At 36.1% G+C, this 22609-nt stretch overlaps 1 protein-coding gene across 4 annotated transcripts; it reads left to right on the top strand.

Annotated features, from left to right (window-relative positions):
• The first annotated feature begins 5354 nt into the window (after positions 1 to 5354).
• LOC105273871 (uncharacterized) lies at positions 5355 to 18102 on the top strand. 4 transcript variants are annotated; one of them, XR_892954.1, is made up of 4 exons: positions 8350 to 8431; positions 13723 to 13760; positions 14709 to 14896; positions 17227 to 18102. XR_892954.1 is itself a non-coding variant. In XM_011316564.1 (3 exons), exons 1-3 carry the CDS (start codon positions 5932 to 5934, stop codon positions 17250 to 17252), a joined length of 270 nt encoding a protein of 89 aa, XP_011314866.1. In that variant the 5' UTR covers positions 5355 to 5931; the 3' UTR covers positions 17253 to 18102. The 4 variants fall into 4 exon arrangements, 3 of the variants coding, with proteins under 3 accessions (XP_011314866.1, XP_011314865.1, XP_011314867.1); XM_011316564.1 differs by lacking the exons at positions 13723 to 13760; positions 14709 to 14896 and adding an exon at positions 5355 to 5984 and having other exon boundaries at positions 8241 to 8431; XM_011316563.1 differs by lacking the exons at positions 13723 to 13760; positions 14709 to 14896; positions 17227 to 18102 and adding exons at positions 5355 to 5984; positions 9054 to 10047 and having other exon boundaries at positions 8241 to 8431.
• Positions 18103 to 22609: the final 4507 nt, after the last annotated feature.

Here is a 22609-nt window from a genome sequence, read left to right as displayed (position 1 = left end):
ATCACATAGGCATCATCCAAGAGAGGACACTGAAGAAACGAAAAGACCTCGCGTGCCAATTACCAACTCTTCTATAAGAACCAGTCCCGGTAGACGTGGTGAAATTATAACGTTTAAGTTCTGGCAAACTTGTGCCACGGTTTTCACTTCGAGTCGCCAAAATGTTGCCAACAATTGAGAACAAAATGCGAAGGGGGAGACGTATCGTTTTCTCCAGATGAGCGCACGTGTCTAGCAAAATGCGTATCAAAACCGGGTTTTAACAACGGGTTGGCACTGGTTTATGCCGTGCACACCTTGAGCTTATGCGCGTGACGCACACCATGAAAACGAACACGAAGAGATTCTCATCTAGAAAACCAAAAAAGAGCCGACGCGTGCTCTTCATTCAAATTCATGCCTTTTATTTTTGCTTTATCACCTTTCTTTGTCTGCGGCCTTAACCGATCATTTATTTCATTAACATAATCACTGCCGGTTTCAGCGGAATGCACCAGTAGAACCAGTGAATCTTCTTCAACACAAGTAGCTTTTTTTTTATTAAAAAGCCTTTACACTTCTAAGAATTATATTTCACCTTTCATTTTTACGAGATTAGTCGAGCAATTTAGAGCAATAAAAAGAAGTAAGAGAAGTTCGCCTCACATTAGCATCAAATTGCTGTGGTTTTGTGGTTACAACGCATATCCGCGAGTGGGTTTTACCGATGGTACCACTCTGTCATCACCAAACTAGTAATATACCACGAAATTTTTCCGTGTAAGCTGCACATGCTAACGGTTTTGCCTATATCAGCACATATGTATGGTGAAATATCCTATTCTCAGTATGTTACGCCTGCGCGTTGGAATACTCTTACAGCGATCGTTTGCACGTACACGGTGTATCGCAGGCACGATATGAGACTAAAGAAGGCCTGTACACACGCAGTATCACGATGCCAGCTAAAATAAAGAAAATTAAAAAAAAATATATAAACAAGGGCAGGATTATGTCGCATTTAATGGCGTCAATTTGTTGCCGAGCCGATCTCCTACCGAAAAACCGGTCAAACATTTTTAACGACTGATTGTTTTCTGGTTACTTGGAACCAAAAGCTTTAAACAAAATGGATTTTTTAACAATAATTGATGCTATCGAGGTTAATTGATTCGTATAGTCCAGATGTTTTATGTAAGCTATCATTCGTTAAGAGTTAATATTAATTCAACATAATTATTGATTATCGAAACGTTTGGAAGTCGTTGAAGTTTTTTCAGTCGTGTCCATACAAACGATCAAAGATTCGCAGAGAACTATGGAGGCATTTGGCACTTCTCCTCGTTTTGCTGACCACTTACATTCAATCCTCGGACATTTAACCCTCGCAATCGAACATAACCCCACCTGTAGTCTTCCCAGGCAGTTCACCTAACTCAAGGGACTTCTCACCTGAAACGATCCTTAGTATTATAAACTGACTAACCAGACTAGGAACTCAAACCTGTAGTCAGAGACGTGTTGCGGTCACTCCCACGGTGACTAGCACGATCAAAGGTGCATTGAAGTTGGTGTAAACCATTACGAATGGACCTAATAGCTTTTAAACCATTCTCTCTTCATCTATGTTTTAATTAAAAAAAACTTAAATTTTGACAATTTTCTGAAACAATCATTAAAGTGATCTGGTTTACTTTTCTATTTCTAACAGGAGGGATAAATCGTTGAAATGGCCGGATGTTCTTACTCTAAGGATGCAAATTTTGTTTTCACAAGTTGTTAATAGGGGCAGAAAATTACACAATTTAAACATATGCTTAGTTATTTTGCACTTATTGAAAATTGAATTAAAATTTACGTGAAAATATGAGTCTTTGATATTCAGCTGTGGTATTTACCTGAAGCCTGCACTGCAATTAGTGCAGTTTCAACATAAAAGTTCAAGGAAATTAATGAAATTGAGGAGAATATTATCGTTGATTTTCAATTAATCCTCACTTTGTCAGTTGATGATTTATTGATTAAGAGCTCTTGTGAATTATTTCTATTGCTGTAAAATTTATTATTGGTTGAAAATTTATTGTTCCATTTACTGCTATCTAAGGTTCAAATTATTATTCTGATGTTAATATAAATTGTTGGTTTCGCTTATTAATGGATTTATGTAGGTAGAATTACATACGGGAATGAGTGGGATATCCACGAAAAATTACGGGCTACTTACCATTAAATGCAGCATTTTCTACTGTGGGAAAAATCGGTCAATCGAAGTTCATTTAATGATTCAGACTGTAATTTTAAGAAACGGAAATACGCGGTCAAGCCGTGAAAATTTGACCTGATCGCTCAGTACTTTTTCATTGCCTGATGCGCACTTCATCCAATACCGTCCGCCTTATTCGGGTGTTTTCATTGATCCGGCAGCATATGATTGGTTCTTCGTGTGGGCTCATTGTATCCATACTAAACTAAGAGGATGAGAGCTAGGACATTTTACAGAATTGTTCATTTGTATTTGAGATTAAGTAAATCGGTAAAAGTGACTTTTCACTTACAGACTTGGCAGTCTGGTAATTTTTAAGGCAATTGTCGTATGAATTTTTGATGGATAACTAATGGAATTGAAAATATTTGTATCCTTTAAATTTAGGGTAGACTTAATTCACGTGTGGTGCCATGGAAACTAAAAGGTATTTCCAGTTGTGCATCGTCGTTTGGGCATTGTCCCTCAGACTGCCTCATTCCCTCCGGTCTGCACTCTACCCACAACACCAATAACAGCCAGAGAAACGAAGACACACTATTTTCCACCGAAGGTAGAGCTCCCGCATTCTGTGTACCGTCGCTTTATAATATTTACAGTCCTCAGCCAAATTCCTACGGCGCCATTTTATTCTAAGAGAGTGCGCAACCAATCTCTCCCGCTCTCCCTTGATCTCTGTGGTCTTTTCGGCTTCGCCTTCTGTTTTTTTTTCTCCGAATCTCTCTGCTTTTTCCTTTCATTCTTTTTTCCACGTGACCACAATACCCCCCCGCTAGAAGTTATTCTCTATTTGTTGGCAAAATTCAAGGCGGCTTTCAAAGCTCGAGACTTCCTCTCCTTATAGCCACGCACTAAAACAGTTGAATTGGGTGAGGATATGGAGAGTGGGAGGTAGGTGAAAGAGGCAAGAGGAGTTTCACGATGTCGACGGACTGTTTCGATTCAGTTGCCTCGCAGAAAGACACATGAAAGCTAAAAACGCCGAAAATTCAGTGTCTCTGTCTTTGATCTAGTGGTTTGGACAACAGTTAACTAGGTCCCGAAGAGTGACCATTCGATACCGACAGATAAGGGTCTCCCGCTCTCCGTTGTATTTTTTTTCTTAATTCAACATGAAACGGACGTCAACGTTTTTCACCTTGAGATTTCGGTCGTTTGGAAAAAAAGAGGATTTACCTCTTCGTATTTTATCGATCGACGTACGGAATGTGTATCTTCAATACACTGTGAAAAAAGCGTAGTCAGAGCTCGAACATTCTTCATTGAAGTTTGCATCGAACTCTATTCTTAAATCAATCTTTTGTTCCTCAAAAGTCATTTATGAATGGAACGCATGATAATAAGCAAAAGTTCTCTTTTTTTAATATCCGTAGATATAGAGGCGGCTATCAGACACTTGACACAATCCTAAGATGATCACGACAAAATGTATTTTGAGTGCTCATAAAAGAGTGATTAGTGATAAAGAAATGAAGCAAGATTTTATGACTCTTGATTGAAGTATTTTGATTAAGATCGCCAACTTTACAATGATCGCACACAATATTCCTGTGTAGGAATTTCCGAGCCTGCAATTGGCTAATGTATTGGCCAGTATGTGCTTACCAACACTCGCTTTTCGGAGGCTTGACCAGTACACTGCCCAGCATCGCTTGCCGATACTCGGTTGTTCGATATTCCGCCAATATATTAGCCTACATCAATCCAACGTGTTTCGGTTGAGCGATGTTATGCTCCAATGGTAAAGCCCCAATCTGTTGAATAAATATTCGTTGGTCGATCATGGGCCCTACCTAGCTTCCCCAATGTCTGTCACTTGAAATAATCATTGAGTACCATTATATTATAAATAACATTAAATAATGAAATCCGTTGAAACTTCCTCGGAAACATCATTCATTGAGACCAGGTGAATAATAATTAGAAAATTCGGAAAAGACGGCGTTTGCTATGAAAATAATAATTGCTATTATGACTATCATTATTTTTTAATTACATAAATTATGCAAATTGTCAGTAATCTACTGATGATTAATTGTTATATATTAATTGTTATACTTGGCCCGATCTTCAGGCCAATGCGGCCATCCAACATGGGTTATGTCAAACGCTGGCACTTAACTTATCAATTTAGCACTCCGTACTGTTTGTTCTTCAAGAATAATAAAAGAATACATAAAATATATGCTAGTGTAAGCATGCATTGGCCGTGGCAAATGTTATTGACTGAAGTCATTTCGACCTTGAATTGAGAATAGGCTATCAGTTGCGCCCTATTCAAATTTCCCGCCTAAAACATATGGCGACCATATTAGCCATTGAAGAATTACGTACTGTCACGAAATTTTGGGATATTTAGGTTCGGGCGAACATTATTTATGTGTCTCTATTTTCTTGAACGAAACCGAACCCGCTTGCAGTTGGAATTTATGTGTACTAATTAGTAATGATCGAACAATTTATTGTAGAGAAACCGAGCACGTACCACGATGGGACTTCGAATGATTAATGAATCTGGATGCCATGACAGTTATTAGCAAAACTTCGTTAGTTTGCGATTTATAGATAGTTTGCGAATCGGATGGAAAAAAGATTATATGACAATGAATTTAGCAAAAGCTCAAAACAACACTGTTTTACATGCGAATGAAAACATTGTATTTAAGGAATCTAAAATTTCCCATTCTTGAAGTTGAGATTACTAATTCTAGTCTGTGGAGTTCAAATAAGTAATTTTTAATAAAATTCCAGAAATTAGATTTGTAACAATTGAAACTCTGCGTCAGCAACTTTCGATTTCAAGAATAAGAAAGAGCTTCTTTTGTTTGAATTAAAACATGGAAAATGCAGAAGAGCGAAAATAAAGGGCATACATTTTTTTTAATGAAAATTGGTATTGTAGCTTCCCCTAAAATTACTAGCGCCGTTGATTTTTTAAACTTGGCATCGTGCACAGCTTCGAAGAATGGTGTTGCAATGTTTTTCTTCTTTCTCAAGGTTTCTATAGGGAGAGAGGTGGGAAAAAAAGAGAGAGAGAGAGAAGGCTGGGAGTTGTGTAGGGGCGTCCTGTAGGCGTCAAGCCGTTAAACGCATTCCTCCGTAGAGGTTAAGCGCGAGTGGTTGCGAAATACATACACTTCAGTTAGATTGTGCGCACACGCGCATTAGACATAACCAATAGTACGTCATAACGTATAATATAACATCTCGTTAGCCGCAATTCGTGATATCGGCGTCCTTGGTTCAAGTTCGTGTTGGTAGCGTTCCAATGCACTCTCTGAACAGTAACTTACTAAGCGACATCTTAATGGAAGCATCGTAATTGGTAGCACGTGCTATTTTCCGCAAAACGATCGAAATCAATATAATATTTAATCAGCGACTTGGGTTCCCAACCGTTATAATAGGCAATTATACACAATTTTGTTGACTCAGAAAAACATTCCCCGCATTTGTTGTCGGACATTGAGCAGTTTATAGTGTATATTGTCTCCATCACTTTAGCATTTTAATTGTTTGAGATACCGACATCAGTAGCTCAGCGACTAGGTGCGCCTCTGATTTGGAAGTTGTAGGTTAGATTCTTCGTTGAATCAAATTTTTCAACTGGCACCGATGAGCGGAAGGTTGCGAGTAGAGGAACCGCCTGTACTGACATCGTTTTTCCTGTGGCTTCCCATGTCACTCCTATGTTCTCTAGCAGAGTGAATACGGATGTAGGATCCACAGCTGCATTCATAGGGTGAGAATATAAGAAAAAAAAATTGTTTGGGATTGATATTTGACTCCCCGTAGTACTTTTCCTCAGGAGTTTGGAAAAAATACTTGAAACATTCCGTTTTAATTATCTCTTGAGATGTAAAAAAATTTAATAGTGAAAATAATTTCGTTGATTAAAGAAAATCCGTCAGAAACGTGAATATCAGTATGCAAATTGAATTGACCTAAAATTGGCAAATGCAGCCAACCAGCCAACCCACTGTATTTTGGATTTTTTGTCAATCGAATGCAATAATGCAAAAATTATATCCGCTCTTTTCCCTTTGTAAATTCACCCTACCATCAAATCCCCAAATACCTACGTACATTATAGAAACTGATAAAAACGAGCAATGATTGAAATTATCTCAAAATTTCAAACGCAATTTCTTTAAACCTTACGATAAAATATTCTGAGAAGCACGTGTCAAGCTGCATCATCAAGGCAATTGCAATGATCACGGCCAGTTATCGGCACATTCATTACAATTATAAAATTTATGAAAAAATATTATTCACCTGTTCATTATTGCTGTAAAGGAATGAATGAAATACTCCTTTCGTATAAACTTGTAAACTAATTAACAAGTGGAATTCATTACTAACGTTTTTCGGAATGCAGTAACTTTTTGTGGTCATTTAAATTTTGATTTATTTAACAATTAACTTGACGCCTGATACTCTCATATTTATAATATGAGACATTGAGACATTAGACAAATTAAATGATTCCTCCATAAGAGCCTATTGAAATGTGATGTCAATGAGTCATTATAACACAATCTGAAGTTTCCCATAAAAATTGCAAGGTGATTTTCTGACAGACTTATTAACGCTTAAGTTAATTTCATTCGATAATTGTTGCAGTAACTGCTAATGAACAATCGCTTACGCTGAATTAATAATCGATTAATTCAGCAGATTATCTTCATGAACCCTAAATATCTCTTTTTATACAGCACGACAATTATGAGTAACATTGGCCTAAATTTATGTTACCAGACTAATTACTCATTGAGTATGTATCGACTTACAATGGTCATTTGGATATTGTAATAATATTGAGAAATATTAGCAAGTCAATAGAGTTTTGAGAATAGCCTATTGGAAAAAGGACAGCTAGCTTTGAACCTAGAAAGAAGAGGTCGAGTATCCCGGATATGAAATCCAATGAGCATGAAAAAAGAAATGATATCAGTGAAAACAAATTGAGAATACACGCACAGAGTGAAAAATATTCAAAAAATTACGATACTTTTCAGACATTGGGCGACCTTGGTTTTTAGGGAAAAAATTTTCTAAAAAAACCTGTTCGCTAGGATAATAGTTACGGAATTCTTAGTACTTTTTCCTGAAAAGCAAGATCACCCCACGATTACGTGAAAGTTCCATAATTTTTCGAGTATGTTTCACTCCATATAGGATAAAACATGAGGACATAATGTGCGTACAACGGGCACATCTGGAATTTCTGCACAAAAGACAGAATCTCGTAAGAGTATATTTTAATAATCCCGATAGGGGTGAATCCAAAAAAATGGATATTGCCCACATAGTGTACTCACCAGAAAATTATTTCGAAGGAGTTGCTAGTCTCAGATAACCAAATGATATGGCAACATGGCGATTTCTCAAAAACGGATCAACCGGTCGATCTAAAATCTGGATGTATTTCTGAGGCATTAATTGAAGGAATAACATTTCCCATAATTATCTGTAATTTTTTTAATGATTTTTCACAAAAATTTTGGTGAACAATGTTAATTTTTTATTTACATTGTCGTAATTTTGTAAAAAAAAGAATACATTTTAACCATTGGTCCGATCAATCCCAAAATTCATCTGTCTACTGAACGAATCTGATCTGGTTTTTCTATCACCTACAAAGGCAGATTATATCAATATTTTTACATAATTCACGTGCCATCAATAACTTGAAAGTAGTGACTATTTGAATAATCATTACTTGTACTTATTTAATAATATGCCTTTCTATAAAAAATTAACAAAAAAAAATGATAATGGTTACTATATCGCAACATACATGTTTATTATAATTAATTGTTGATTCATTCGCACGCTGATTTGAACATTTTCAAATAACGTCAATGTGCTAATAGTTATTGTATGACCTAGTAATCGATGTTATGTCGTTAGTAATAATTACTCAAGTTTGGTAAGATATACTATGTGCAGATGGCGACATGGGAGTTTTGACTATTTAATTTTCTTCATGTAGTCGTCAAAACGAGAAACGTGAGAAGAAGGCGTCGCAATCTGCGACAAATGTGATTTCACCACTGTGGAAAACACACGAGACTACGGTAACATCGAAGATAGCCGAACGAGCTTCGACGTCTCATTGCGTAATTCCGCGCATAGCGAAGGCAAGCGGGATATCGCGGTCCGGTCCATTTATACACACGATAGGTAGGTAGATTATACCGTCCTATACACGTATTTTTTTCTCTCTTAGTCATGCGTGTGCAAACAACACGGCTATATAAGTTCTTATATTTTTTTTCAAATGAAGGATAGAAAAATGTTTTTCCTCCGTCGTAACTTCGACGTTTCAACTTAGCAAGATACTTCCGATCGACGCTGAGTGTCTTTTGCAGTCTCTTTAACATTTTTTATTTCTTCTATCCTCGAGATTTCATCTATCGATAACGTCCTTATAACCACGACGTCGTCTTTCAACACACGTATGGAAATTTCCTGAAGACGATAGCAGCGATATTTGTGTATTACTCGTGTCTGTTCCAGGTGAATAAAACGACACATTGATAACATTTTTTTTTCTTCTTTTTACAACTTATTAAAGTATTCGGAATACTTTTCGTTCGGTTCCTGCAACAGAAAATCATCAAGCCTCGTTATAGTTATTTGCGCTTCCTTAATAAAATAAATTCTAATGAATTGGAATGGCATTTGATTATTAATGATTCAGGCGCAGTCTGACCTTGAGTTTAACATATTCGAGGAGTTATTTTTCTACGAATTTTTAAGACGTGTTTTTTTAGACATTTGGACATCTTTTGCTGGTTTTTAGGTGTGACGCAAGGGATTCTCTGTTGGATTATATCATGGTGGAAATTTATGGGCAGGAGAAAGACAGGAGTGGTCTCTCTTCTGATTGAGATAACAACCGCTTGTCTCTCAACCAATGATGACTATAGACATTTTAGACTTAATTCGGTAATTTTCTGTTTGGAAACCGAAATCAAGTATCGAGAATTTTTTTTTCTATTTTGAGGTGTCACTCTTGACAGGTGAAAAGCTCCATCTTAAGGCTCCCTAAAAATTCCTTTTTTTTCCAAAACTCCACCGGAAAAATTAATTCCTTCTGATCATTCTCAATATACATATATGTAAATGTACATATATGTTGGCAAAAAATGCCATATGTCATATATAATTATTTGCATGCGTATTTTTTCTGATAGGTCTTGGACTCAATACTAATAGAATGTTCCTCAGAAAAAGCCACATTACCGAGCTTCTTTAAAATCACAAGACAACTTTATGCAAGTATTGTAAATCAAGTAGCTGTATACTGGTGAGAAATACTTCAGAACTAATCATTAGAAAAAATGTACTTATGCTGCGGCTACAGTTAGGTCTTTTCTACAATAAACTGAACATAAATACACAGAGAAAAAAAGTAGATTTAAAAACTAGTTTCTAAATTTTAGAAAATCCTGTTCTAGGCTTTATCCTTGGTAGGATCATAAAAATGAAAGAATGTGGGGATTGTCTTTAATAATGAATGTTATTTTCTAAACTTAGAAAAAAGTTTTTAGATTGTAGAAAACTGATCGTTGCAAGCCCATTTTCCAAATTTGACATACTATTTTCGTGAATTAAGACTTGTCGACTTCACTTTTCAGTATTCTAAGAATTTTCAAACCATCCTCTAAGATCACCATTTTTATATTATAAACAACCGCAATGTAACTCATTGTCTGAAAATCCTCGGGCCATAGCTAGTTGCGTCTTGTAACGAATCACGTTCGAATATAAATATTTATTTATTGATTTATTGATTTTTTCTCACCAGTTGTTTTCAACTAACCATTTCTTCCTATAACAATATATTTTAAAAATCATTCTATCTAATACAAATATTCACTTCCCCCAATTAGAGAATTCCTTTTCAGTAGTTCAGTAGGACTGGTACTTGTAAGATGTATTAAAAATACTTCCCCGACAAACCTCTTTCCACTGTTAAGAAGTAATCGTTTCTTAGGCTTCGCCAATCTACTGTATGACTCGTCAATATGACGTGTAGATCGACACTTGGCATTTTCTTCATGTCGCACCATACCACTCGATTGTAATCCTTCTTTTGCGTTGTGCATTCAAGAGTGACGTCATGGAAAAGAAGGGAAATGTTGGTATATATCCAAACGTCGTGCAAAAGCCCCGAAGGCCGGTACGCATTAACAAAACAAACACAACGTTTCACGCAACTCCAACGGGTCCCAAGAGTACCTGTTTCCCTCTCCACCAACCCCTTTGCACATATTCATTTTGAATCGTGAGGCAAAGTACTCTAACTAATAGTTCTACGTGTGTCACTGTTCAATCTAACTGCCGATTTGAAACAATTTAGTTTCTATTTGTTGTAAATCAAGTTACAATGAATCGACTTTCAAAGTCCGCAATATATCTTGCTTTTCAACACAAAACAATTAGACATTAAGAATGTCGTTTTTGTTGCATACTAATTCCTCATAATTAGAAAGCTCTTCTCAGGCGCAAAGCCTGAAGTTCTTATCTTCATACACCGAACTCAATCGGACACTTCAATTCCAGCGAAATTATCAGCTGTACAGTCAACCAAAAATGTGTGGCTCGAATTAATGAAAAATCCTTTCACGACATCATCAAAACATTTATGACGCTCATCGATAAAATATCTGAAAGAATGTCAAGCCCAACACTTGCCTCAGGACTTTCGGCGTTGAATCTGGTTCTTCAGAATGACGCAAAGTAAGAAAAGAAAAGTGCGTCACATATTTTTTGCCTCAGCAGAGGTAAGAAAAAATATCAACACGTGTCCAATGAATGTCCCAATAATATCGAAGATCTTAATTATTCCATAAGTGAAACTACCCTATCATTAGAAAATGCTTGAGATAAGTCGTATCATCCGAAATATCATGCTAGTGTGATCATTAAAATTCTCGCGAAAATTTATTGATAGGGAAACAGCTATGCCATTCCGAATGATAGAAGCAAGTCAGCAACCGCATTTATTTGAGTAAGGGATGAAATGAATCCTTTCTGCTTAGATTTCCTTAAAGAGCAATGGCCATTGTAATATTTATTCAATGATTTGACCTTGAGTTAGTTGTAAGAAGTACGATGATAGATCGTTGGAGACTTGGTTGAAATATAGCGGTGCTGACTATGTGTAGAAGTTGCGACATCCATCTGAACCATCTGATCGGTCAGCGGCGTAACTCACGTAAACCCAACCATCCTTGACTGTATTATATACCCAACTCGTTTTCTGCGGCTAAATAGTATAAACAAATCATTTAGAACACAGATAAAAATGAATTAGCCATTCCTTAACCGAAATGTACACTAAAAGACCAAGATGAGTATTTCCATAATCATATAGTTGCAGAATTATATAAATCATCCAGAGAAAAATATCTGTTGCATGTTCCATTTAAGCAAGGTTTCTCCTGAACAAGAATTGAAGAGCTATTCATCTGTATTGAATTATAACCAACAAGTAGATTTATTTATTCATTAAATTCTTTATATTTGTGAGCTATTTATTAATTTACTAAATTGTACTGAAAATTCTAATATACGTTCTGCTATAGAGCGAGCCTCGATGAAATGTTGACATTTTGTCGGATTTTCTACTTTGTTTTTAATCGAAAAATACGCACACATATACAATCACACATCAACAACACGTCCTCGAAACTTCTCAGTCTCTCATTTCACAATATTCTACATCCTTTTCTGAAAAAACTATAAAATCGAAAAAATGATCGATTACAAAGTTTCCGTTCAAAAGCAAAAATCGTACAAAGTGATGACTTCTGCACACAAAATTCCCAGCGACAAAGTAGTGAAACCTTAGGTGGCAGCTTCGTCTGTGCAATAGAAGTAAGCTTACATACAATAACATATGTCATTGTACCAGTGACATGATTGAACTGATCGTATTATGGACTCGGAAAAATTCAATGAACTTATCATCTAAATCATTGACATTCACGGTAATATTTCTAGACGTCCTTATGAACAAAACAAAACGATGCTCTTTGTTTTTATTTCATCCTTTCCAAAACATTTTGAACAATCAGTGAATAGTTCCATCCTGCCATCAATTACTTAACCGAATGTGCTTGATAAAAAATGATGAATTGTGATGTTTAAGTGTAATGATAGGTATTATTGGAGTTCATAACATGACCAATTTGTATTAATCATTAATTATTCACATTTTTAATAACTTCCGCATTTAGTGACTCATAAAAATGATTATGTATCTCCGGTAAGTATACATGGAAACATGAGTTTCATTGAAATCAGAACAAACTTGGCGGTGTTCAGAGAGTGAGAGAGGGAGAGAAATGGAAGACTTTCACCTATATGAGGCTGAGAGTGATAAATTCTCGGTTGTCGAACTGCGATTAGTCGCATGTGTGGCTGCAAGTGTTCGTGGAATATGCAGATCATATGGTAATCACATTGTAAGATGAGTACAACGCTTGTCAATGATATAAGTCCCGAAACCTAGTTATACGGCGGGGAATAAAAGCACTGGGAAATTTCAATTCTCGAGTAGTAGTTACCTAATGTTTTCAAGTAATTTTTAGCAAAATAATTTAGTGTTGTTTTCAAGAGGCTTTGAGTACCGTCTTCCGCAGGAATTACAGGCCTACCTGAGGCATGCGCGTTTGGCTTCGCGTCGTCAAACTGGTTTATTTGCCGGCAGACGAGAGTGAGAAGGTCGGACAAGAGTTGAGCTCCACGAAAAATAAAAATAAAAATAACCACCATGTTACCATTGTCCGAAAAATAATGCTAAGGAATGTTTAACGTACAAATTTCACGTATGTTCTCATATCCCAAACTGGAATCTCCAGCGGCTATTTAGAACTCTGATCTACTTATAATTCAACCCGCCCTGACTATATCTCCTGGAAATTCTGGAATTGACGACGAAATTATTACTGTATGTGCATATCAACACGTTCAGTAAAACAAGCTGAATGATGTTGGAGAGTAAAAATTATCATTAAGTGGTTCACTAGCTCTTGACCCTTGTCACACTGTTGCTGAAAATTTTCCAAATCACCTCCTTAACTCTTAAAACATAACAGGAATGGTACTCGTGTTAAATAAATAAAAAATTTAATATGTCAAAAAAAGGAGCAAGCAGGAAGCAGGAGTATATCTGCGGTATTTAACCGTTCACTCTCATCTCTTTGAAAATTCATGTTCATTTGTTCTCCTATTGAAATATCCCATATAATAGCATTGATTAACTTTGGTTATGGACAGCATGAAGTGAATTTGACTGTACACCGACATATAATATTACATATTTTTTAGATCGATTTAGAATTCGAGTGTTTTGATAAAATTTACAAATTTTGACAAGAACAATAAAATAGGTTTAGGCTGCAATTAATTTTAAATACTAATCAAGAAAATCATTTATTCATTCGTTTATTCATTTTTAGATTGGATATCATGAAGGCGTAGACATTACAACAAAAAGGTATTAAAATAATTCTTGCAGGTAGTAAATAACGAAATTTTCTAACAGTTTACCATTCAAAAATGAAAGAGTAAAACTCGGTTGATTAGAACAAAAAATCATATTTCCTAACTGAACTGCAGAAAAATGTTTGAAAAATTTAGGGATAGTTGTCTAAATCATCCGATGTTAGAGGAAAATTGCATATCTATGTCCGAAATAAATTAGAGATATACGCCAAATATAAATTTGATATACAACCACTAATATATACTTTGCATCTATACATTTTTCCGTACTACTGCCACGCCGAATATTATTTAAGAGAAAGCTTGAAAAATGGTGGTTACAAGTGATGAGGTCTCCTTACACGGAGAATAAAAATTACGAAAAACTACATGACAGTTCTGTAAACCTGGGGCGGGGGGTCATTTCGTAAAAAATTAAGCAATCGACATGAATGTTCATTTCAGTTTGACGTCTTTTTTACTTGATCATAGAGAAACATTATGTGACAGTAACATAGAAATTTAAGTTAGTCCCGTAATTTTTTACGAAATATCGTCTTAATCCCCGTTTACGGAACTATTACGTAATTTTTCAGGAATTTTTTGATCCGTGTACGAAAACGATAATTTTCCGCCACGAAGTAATATTATTACTTTTCACCCGTACCTTGATAACTCTGTGCAAGTATTACAATAACTTTTTCTATCAGTTCTGGCAAGTATTTTTCGTTCCATCTCGTTACTCTCCTACCTGGTGCTAGTAGTTTTGATTATTTTAGCAAGTACAATTGTCACATAACTTAAGGTATCAGAAACTTGGACACAAACGCTGGTGTCCAATAAAATTTTAAATTCTTTTAAAAAACTTATGGTACCGGTGAAAAAAAGTCTTTTCGTTTAAAACATATGAATTATCTATTTTTCTGATGTATAGACGTTTAATGCTTCTCCTATCCCATAGACAAACCGTCAGTAAAACGAAGGTGACATAGCGGAATTGTTCCCACACACATGCGCGTGCAGTGACAAGAGGACAAAGTTCATTCGTGGCTGGTAAACGACTGCTGATGGGGTCAAGGCGATGACACCCAACAAGCTATACGATAATGTAGAGGGAAGGAAATGCTCGATGAAGATATTGATAGAAAGGTGATCCTTCAAAACAGAAGTCGAGTAACATGTTTTCATGATAATTCGTCCGGCTCTTTTTTATATGCTGCATGATGATAGCTGATGAATGTTTATTTTCAATCGAATGACTGGTTGAGAAATAAATGAGTAAATTGAGTTTCAACCATAACGATATAATCTATGTAATCGTGCTCTCGCTTTTCTCAATAGTGGGGAGGAAGGGGGGACAATCACCTATTGAAGAGCGTTCAGCGAAGATTCATCCGCATAACTGTGGCTGCATGGGCATGGATTAATCGACAGATTAATTATTTATGAGGCGTGTTCGATTCATTCATTAAAGCACACCCGCGAGATCATTATGACGTGATAATGTCTTAATTAACGATGTTTAACGAGACCCTATCAAATGGGATCATTTCACTTTGTAATGCGCCATCGCACATGGCGTACACGCTCGCACCAGCATAGGCGCATGCGTACCCGCTAAGAGTTTAAGCGTTGAATTAACCACCAGATGAATGCGCCTGCGCACGTGCTACTCGTTATCCTCAGATTCAACCTTAGTCAGGATCACTTCATCACTCACTCGAAACAAAAAAAAAACGTGGTTTTTCATCTTCTTTTTTTATTTTCTCCTTTTTAAATGGGCGATAAAGCGAAGCTTGTTCGTTGACTGTTAAATGGTTTTGCTTCAAATCCTTCGACAATAATTCCATTATGTACGGTTTAATGTACAATTAACTGATCACTTAGAGTAACCGTGACGTTGCGCCAAGTCACGATGGCTTATTAAGTCTTAACGTTTCTCTGTTCATTGAAGCGCAACGGGAGTACCTTCTCTGTGGTGTAGAGTAAGATGGACTGATGAAACAAATAAATCACTCAAAATGTAATGAAAATCATTGAAGAAAAGTAAAAAAAATGGTGAAGTATTATTACAAAAATGGTCGCTGTTATTCTTCAGGTAGTTTGACTGAACAGGTCTCTTGTACTACGTATGTCAGAAAACATTCATTAACGTGATTGAGAAGAAGGGAAAAAGAGTCTCTTTTGACCACTGAAAATCGTTGAAGACGAAGGCCATCATTACTCGACGGATCTACAGACACTCCCTCGTCGTGAGGTTCACACCTGTTTTTATGTACGAAAATGTACGGTATTCTACAAATACAGTTTCATATACGATTGAATTGGCTATTCATTAAGAATGAAGATAGTATAATATGGAGTCAAGGCGATGAATATTTTTGGAAAAAGTGTTTAGTACTTTTCTTTAATTTGTCGAGACGCTGCCATTGAAAATTATTCTCCATTATCATAAATTCTCATTGGTAACAATTTTACGATTTAGGGAATATCTCGTGGAAAAGTTAATTTGAGAGATTATAAATTAGGTGAATAGGGATGGTGTACGGCGTGACTTGGGATCGTTGGGTTTGGGAAGAGAAAAAAAATGAATGAAAAATAAAGAGGTTCAACCACTTGATGAATCCAAACACACAGTGGGGAACCCTCTAGGCAAATGTTCCCTTAATCGAAGGCCCCACACAGATGATATTTCAGTGTTAATTGCAAGTCGATATCTCTTGGACTCGCTTAGCCCAAGCTCCAAGGTTTCTAATCTATGGTTCATTAAGTCCGAACAAATTTTCAAAACCGGTCAACTCAACGCTACAAATATAGGAGAATAGTGATAATAAAGATAATAAAGTTAATAATATCTAAAGTCCAATTTCCAACGAAAACGAGATGACAAATCCTGAAAATCATTAATATGGATATTTTTCACTCAACATATTGTCGTTTCCAATTAAAAGGATTAATTAATTAATTTTCCGAATTTTTCGTTTCTCAATTATATTTTTCATTTGTCTGTGTGTGGATATCATTGCATTGATTTTCCAGTTTGTGATTTTGGACTTGTTAATCTGGCGAGGAATGGAAGCCAGGTGAGTTAAAGGGGTGGTGGAAGTAGTGAGGGATGAGAGTGAGAAGAGGAACACGGGGATGGCCATTCCCCGATTTCCATTTTAATTGAACTCAACGCAACATCATACTTAATGCCAGGGACTCATCGTTGGTGCTTCAATTAAATGGCTACCTCCCTCTCTCACTCTTTTCATCCACCACTATTTCATTCCATCTCCAGCCTTTTTCAATATACGAAGTCCAGTCGATGGACATAGGTGTGTCTTGGTATTTCTCGAAGGACGATCAGTCCCATTTAACTGTTAAAGTGTCCTTTGATAATTTCAAAGACTCTATCTTTATATATGAGAAACTACATAAGAATTTACGTGAAAGTAATGAATAGATCATTCATGCATGAAATACATCTGTTTCAGGTTCTTGTGGAAATCATGGGGAATAACACCGCTTGTTCACAGTTATTTGTAGAGAATTCAATATTACGGAAATTGGCTCGTGGGAAACTGAAGGAAGCGTATTAATAATAATAAATGTGAATGATTGGATCATTAAAAGTGTTTTGTAGCGGTTAAAGGTACGAAAATAAAACACGGATCTTGGAGTGTTATTGATGTTGTTGGACAGTTGGTAGATGGCATAAAGGTGGCTATAAAATTGGATATTTAAAAGGAATATATGATTACATTTGGATAGGAAAATTATGAGAAATTGACATTTCAGAAATTGATATTGCATAGATGACATTCATCGGAAAAATGATGTCATTTTTATTATATTATCTATCACTTGTGTACTTTCCACATTTGAATTAATTATTGCATCACACCTGAATTCTGAACTTTTGAAGCATCAGAATAAATCTTATTATTTCTTCAACGTTTGTGGATTAAAATTGATTTTTCAGACAAGTTATTTTTTCGATAAACCTCAAACTCATTGGCAGACTTCTTCGGCGAAGCTCTTGGATATGTATAAGGAAGCAAGAGAACGGTCAGCAACAGCAGAAATGCCGAGGCCAAGATCTCAGTGTTTGTTGGACCTGCTTGATTTATTGACAGGAAAATCTAGTTACCGTACGACTCTCGTGTTTACCTCACACTGAGTATGTCGATGTTCTTTATCGTGTCCTTCAAACCTCCTCTGTGAGTAGGATTTCAACAGACAAACTAAAAAAAAACTTTTTTCTGCATTTTTATGGTTGATATAAATACTATTGATTATGGGGATACAGTCGAACACTGGTTATCAAAGGAAATATTTATATGACATTCTACACGAGGAAGTTCTTTACCATGAAGGGCAATAACCATTACAAATGTAAAAATATAATAAAATGACAAATTGAAAAAAATTCATGTTGCTTTTTAATAACAGATATTTTCAAAATTAATTCGGCCCGATCGTTCAAACCCAGAGGAAATGTACTCTGGTTATCTGGATATAAATCAGTTTTAGCTACAATTCTGAGCAGGATTCTGTGAATAGGGTTTGTGTGTAAGGATCCAGTCAGTTTTGGAACAGTTCTAAACCTATCCTGACCAGTCAAAGCATACGAAATCCGCCTGATCGCTCCCAATTCAGGTCGAATCCGAAATGCCTGACCTCATTTCTGACAGAGTGTGGTGACGAATTTTCTATCAGTCGAGAATTCAACTTAGAGCAGCTTTTGGCCAGAAAGATTTGAATCGAATTGAATTTTGAAGTTTGAATTTAGTTTTAAATCAGTTAAGGCCCGGGTGGACTACCTATAGAACGTCATCTTTTGTTTAAATTTTATCTTTCTAGCCTAAAATACATAAAAATTTGGGATAAGTTTTGAGGTCACGAAAATCACTGGATTTGGCATGAAAAAATAATGAAAAAAAAGAGGAAAAAATTTTGAAGGGCGCTAAAGAGCAATATTTATGAAAAGGGATTTTCCAGGTTTACAAAAAAATAATGAAAAATCTGCAGCATTTGATTGCCTGTAGCTGCATTCAATTCAGTGGAGGGTTTGGTTTGTGTGGTGAATACTTGACATACATGCTACATATTTTTCATTATTTTTTTGTAAACCTGGAAAATCCCTTTTCATAAATATCGCTCTTTAGCGCCCTTCAAAATTTTTTCCTCTTTTTTTTCATTATTTTTTTATGCCAATTCCAGTGATTTTCGTGACCTCAAAACTTATCCCAAATTTTTATGTATTTTAGGTTAAAAAGATAAAATTTAAATAAAAGATGACGCTCGATAGATAGTCCACCCGGCCCTTAAATCTAATCAGTTAAAGCTAATTCTGATCATTCGATCATTCCTAATCAAAATATTAGGATACATTTTAGTATTGAGCACTGGATTAAAATTCCTTAATCAGTGGTTGTACCTTCGATCAGGTATTGATCAGAAAGATTCAAATCTTCAGTGGATATAATGATCAGTTTCTGATGTAAAACTGATTTGAAAATATTTTCCTAAATTCGATTGATATCATATCATTAATCCACATTATTACTCCATTTGGAGATGATGAGCCAAGTCTCTAAACATGTTTTTCGGAATTGCATCATCGAGATAGACTCTGATATTTAAAAAACAATGGAACAGATTGAGTAAAAATATTCACGAAAAATAGGTGCGCTGACCTTGATTTACCTGTTTTCGTAGACTCTCTGAGGTGAGGCACGAGGCAAATTCATCGATATTCGATAATACTACTGTCATAGCACCGAGAAAACAGTATATTAGGGTTTCACGAGACGAGATCCTAATCGAGTTCATTAGACGAACACGTTTTGGTTTGTCCGATCCTTTAATTCTTCACCACGAAAACGTGCGTGCTTCGTTCGAAATCCAGCGTGGAATGTCCACTATCCCAGCACCCAGTCTGAAACAAAACACAATTCCCTCACTCTAATTCCCTCATAACCCGGTTGAGCTGGCCATCAACTAAGCGGTTTCATTGTATTTTTGTATTTGGTATTTTGGTTTTTATTTATTTCATTGTTATTGTGTGGTAGATAACAAGATTCGATTAATTCCCCGCCACTATTCAGAATCTCCTTCAACAGGCACTTAAGGACGTATTTGGTATCTCTCCATGACTTTTCAGATTTTTTGTAGATTTCTTACAAACGCTTGATCAGAATGATGCGAAGAAATTCACCGTTTTTGAGTTTTATCATTGTTCACGTTGTTGGAAAGTTTCTAGAACTTTACAGAAAATATAAAGATGGTTCTACGATTATCGAAGTTTGAATGTTCTAAAATATGTGTTGAGAATCCTCAGTTGATATCAATTATACTGCCCTAAAAAATAATCGTATTAATTATGCCGTTGAATGCACTTTCTCGATAATTATTAACAGCATGAAGTTACTAGAAATTCTTCTCCCAAGAAAATAAAGAAATAATCAGAATATGGAAATAATTCCATTGCAAAAATACGATTCTATGAATTATCTATAATTTCTTCAAAAAAATACATATTTGGCGAAATATCAATTTTTTTTCTGCTTGTTTTTTGCCATAGTATTATTATCAATATTTAATTTTTTTCATGTCAGGTAAAAGGAAAAATAAAAGCATGAGAAGTGAATCATCGAATTATCCTTTTTGTTATCAACTAAATGAGTTAAAGTCAATTATTTATAAAGTTAAATTAGATATCTTCTTTATTAGTGAATCCCTGATTACCTTTGTACGATTAAACAGATGGGTGATGGCATTCACAAATCGTTGGAATGCCTCTGCGCGACCACCTCACACTGCATTCCAAGCGCCTCTAATCATCTTCATGTACCCGTAAATCGGCAGGGCTTATCGGTTTGCTAAGCGAAAAGACGAAAGAGGAAGGAATAGCGACAGAGGGTAGGGGAAAGATTGGCGTATGAGACTAGAGGATGAGAGCTGGAAGAAATACAGCAGAATGACCCCAGGGCCGCAGATTCGTAAACGTATATAGTGGAAAAGATACAGAGGGGGACACGGGAGAATAAAAGAGCGAAGAGAATGAAGGGAAAGAAGGATCGAGTCGAGTCTGTTGCGTGCTCCATCGCGCGCCGCGAAATACATGCGGCGGTGGATCAGAAGACAAACGCCGCCGGGGGCTACTGGTGTTGGATGCATTTTACCGAGCCGGTTTCCAACATTCTGCACCGATCAATTTTCGGCCAATTTAAAACTTTTGGTTTTTACTGATAATTATTGACTGAAAATTGACAATATGCTGGAACTGGATTCTTTTTCACGCGGAGAGAAAAATTCAATAAAAAATACCATACGGAAACAAATATTCAGTTACAATTATGGAATAATTGACATGATCTTGAACAAGGAATCGTTATCCGGCAGTTTTATATGGGTCGAAAAAAATAAATCTGAAACGTTCTCTAATTATCCAAGTTCATCACTGAAAAGTGTACGAAGTTGTCGAGTAATTTTACCTGAAAAAGTAGAATCTCAACTGATTTTTGAGGTCAGTGTGTGGTTTCTACATTCTTTTCCGTAAAATTTCTTAATAATTAGGAAAAAATAGTGGAACGATTCAATGTCATGACAGCGGTGAGGCAGACAGGTGGGTCCTTTTTACAGAACATATAGTAGAATTTCTGTGATTTTGGTTTACAGAATTTCCGCTCCACATCACAGTTTACATTGAACTCCACTTCGTCCACAGATTACAGTTCGAAATATCATATATATTTTAATAAGTTCTTTTAATTCTACTTCTCGTTTTCATTGTTTTTTTTCAATAAAACGTATTATAAGGTTCCTAGCCGGAACACAATGGGGCACCCGGTGAGAAATTGCAATTTTTTTAGATGGAAAACCGAGTGACTGTCTCTTTCCACCGTAGTTGTTCATGATTGAAGACTTGCGTACATCAGTGGATTTGCCGTGATCCTAGAGGTTAGGATATCATGTCCCGAAAAATAGGGAAAACATAGGTACACTAATTTTCCAAGCGATCATATTAATGGTCTTATTATTCATCTTTTCGAATTCTTGTCTCCCAATTTCTCACAGTTCTACGATTTTCCAGAATTAGCATTGTTCAGTTATACCCGAGAATAATCCCATGATTTTTTGGGATCGAATGAATTTTAGGTTCCATCCTACTGACGATTCTTTGGCTCGAATTCGCAGATAAGAATCCAGCGAATTTGAAAATCGGGGCTTTGAATCCTGGGCTGAGTTACTTCTGCCCTCATCCTAATCCCCCAAAACACGCGAGATTACTTTGGGCATGCCCAGCCCGTTACGGCTATTGAGAGTCTCAGCGCAATCATCATAGGATGAAGAATATTAAGCATGTTAAGAACATAAAGGATCTTGTGATCAGTTTGGAATCGATTTTGAATCAAGAAATGAAAAAAAAGTGATAAAGGCCCGGAGTCGTTCCGTGCGAGTTTGAATCCAGTACTCAACGAAAAAATCGGATTGAAACACGTTCATAAGGCATGGGTTCAAACCATCGGTAAGAAACAGATCCAAAATCGATGAGGGTCAGCTTTTACTGATCACTTCTTATCAAGAACCAATTTGGATTTTTACTTGAGTATGCGATGTAGTTTCGAGTATTCTGTACAACAACTACAATGAATACTAAAAACTAATGTCATTCAACACCGGACACCCCAAAGAAATCTTTGGTGTTGTGGTTTGGCTGTATATGTCGCGAATCCCGCGAATGGTGGTAACACGCGGGGCATTGAGATGCAGAGAACGTGGTGCTACTGTGCGATGGACCCGATACCGCCTAATGGACCGTCCCGCCCTCTTTTCCCTTTGCCATCTCTTTCGATCCACTCTTCTCTTCTC

Source organism: Fopius arisanus, unplaced genomic scaffold, assembly GCF_000806365.1.
Source record: "Fopius arisanus strain USDA-PBARC FA_bdor unplaced genomic scaffold, ASM80636v1 scaffold00007, whole genome shotgun sequence".
In the NCBI taxonomy this organism is placed as follows: Eukaryota; Metazoa; Arthropoda; class Insecta; order Hymenoptera; family Braconidae; genus Fopius; species Fopius arisanus.
Note: the sequence above shows the minus strand (reverse complement) of the source record. Positions and strands in the feature narration are given on the sequence as shown.

Bases quoted from the DNA above. Each gene is read 5' to 3' on its own strand.
- LOC105273871 (XM_011316563.1), top strand. From the start codon at position 5,932: ATGTTCTCTAGCAGAGTGAATACGGATGTAGGATCCACAGCTGCATTC. The intron at 5,985-8,240 runs GTGAGAATATAA...TTCTTCATGTAG, and splicing joins TCCACAGCTGCATTCATAGG to TCGTCAAAACGAGAAACGTG. The intron at 8,432-9,053 runs GTAGGTAGATTA...GCTGGTTTTTAG, and splicing joins TCCATTTATACACACGATAG to GTGTGACGCAAGGGATTCTC.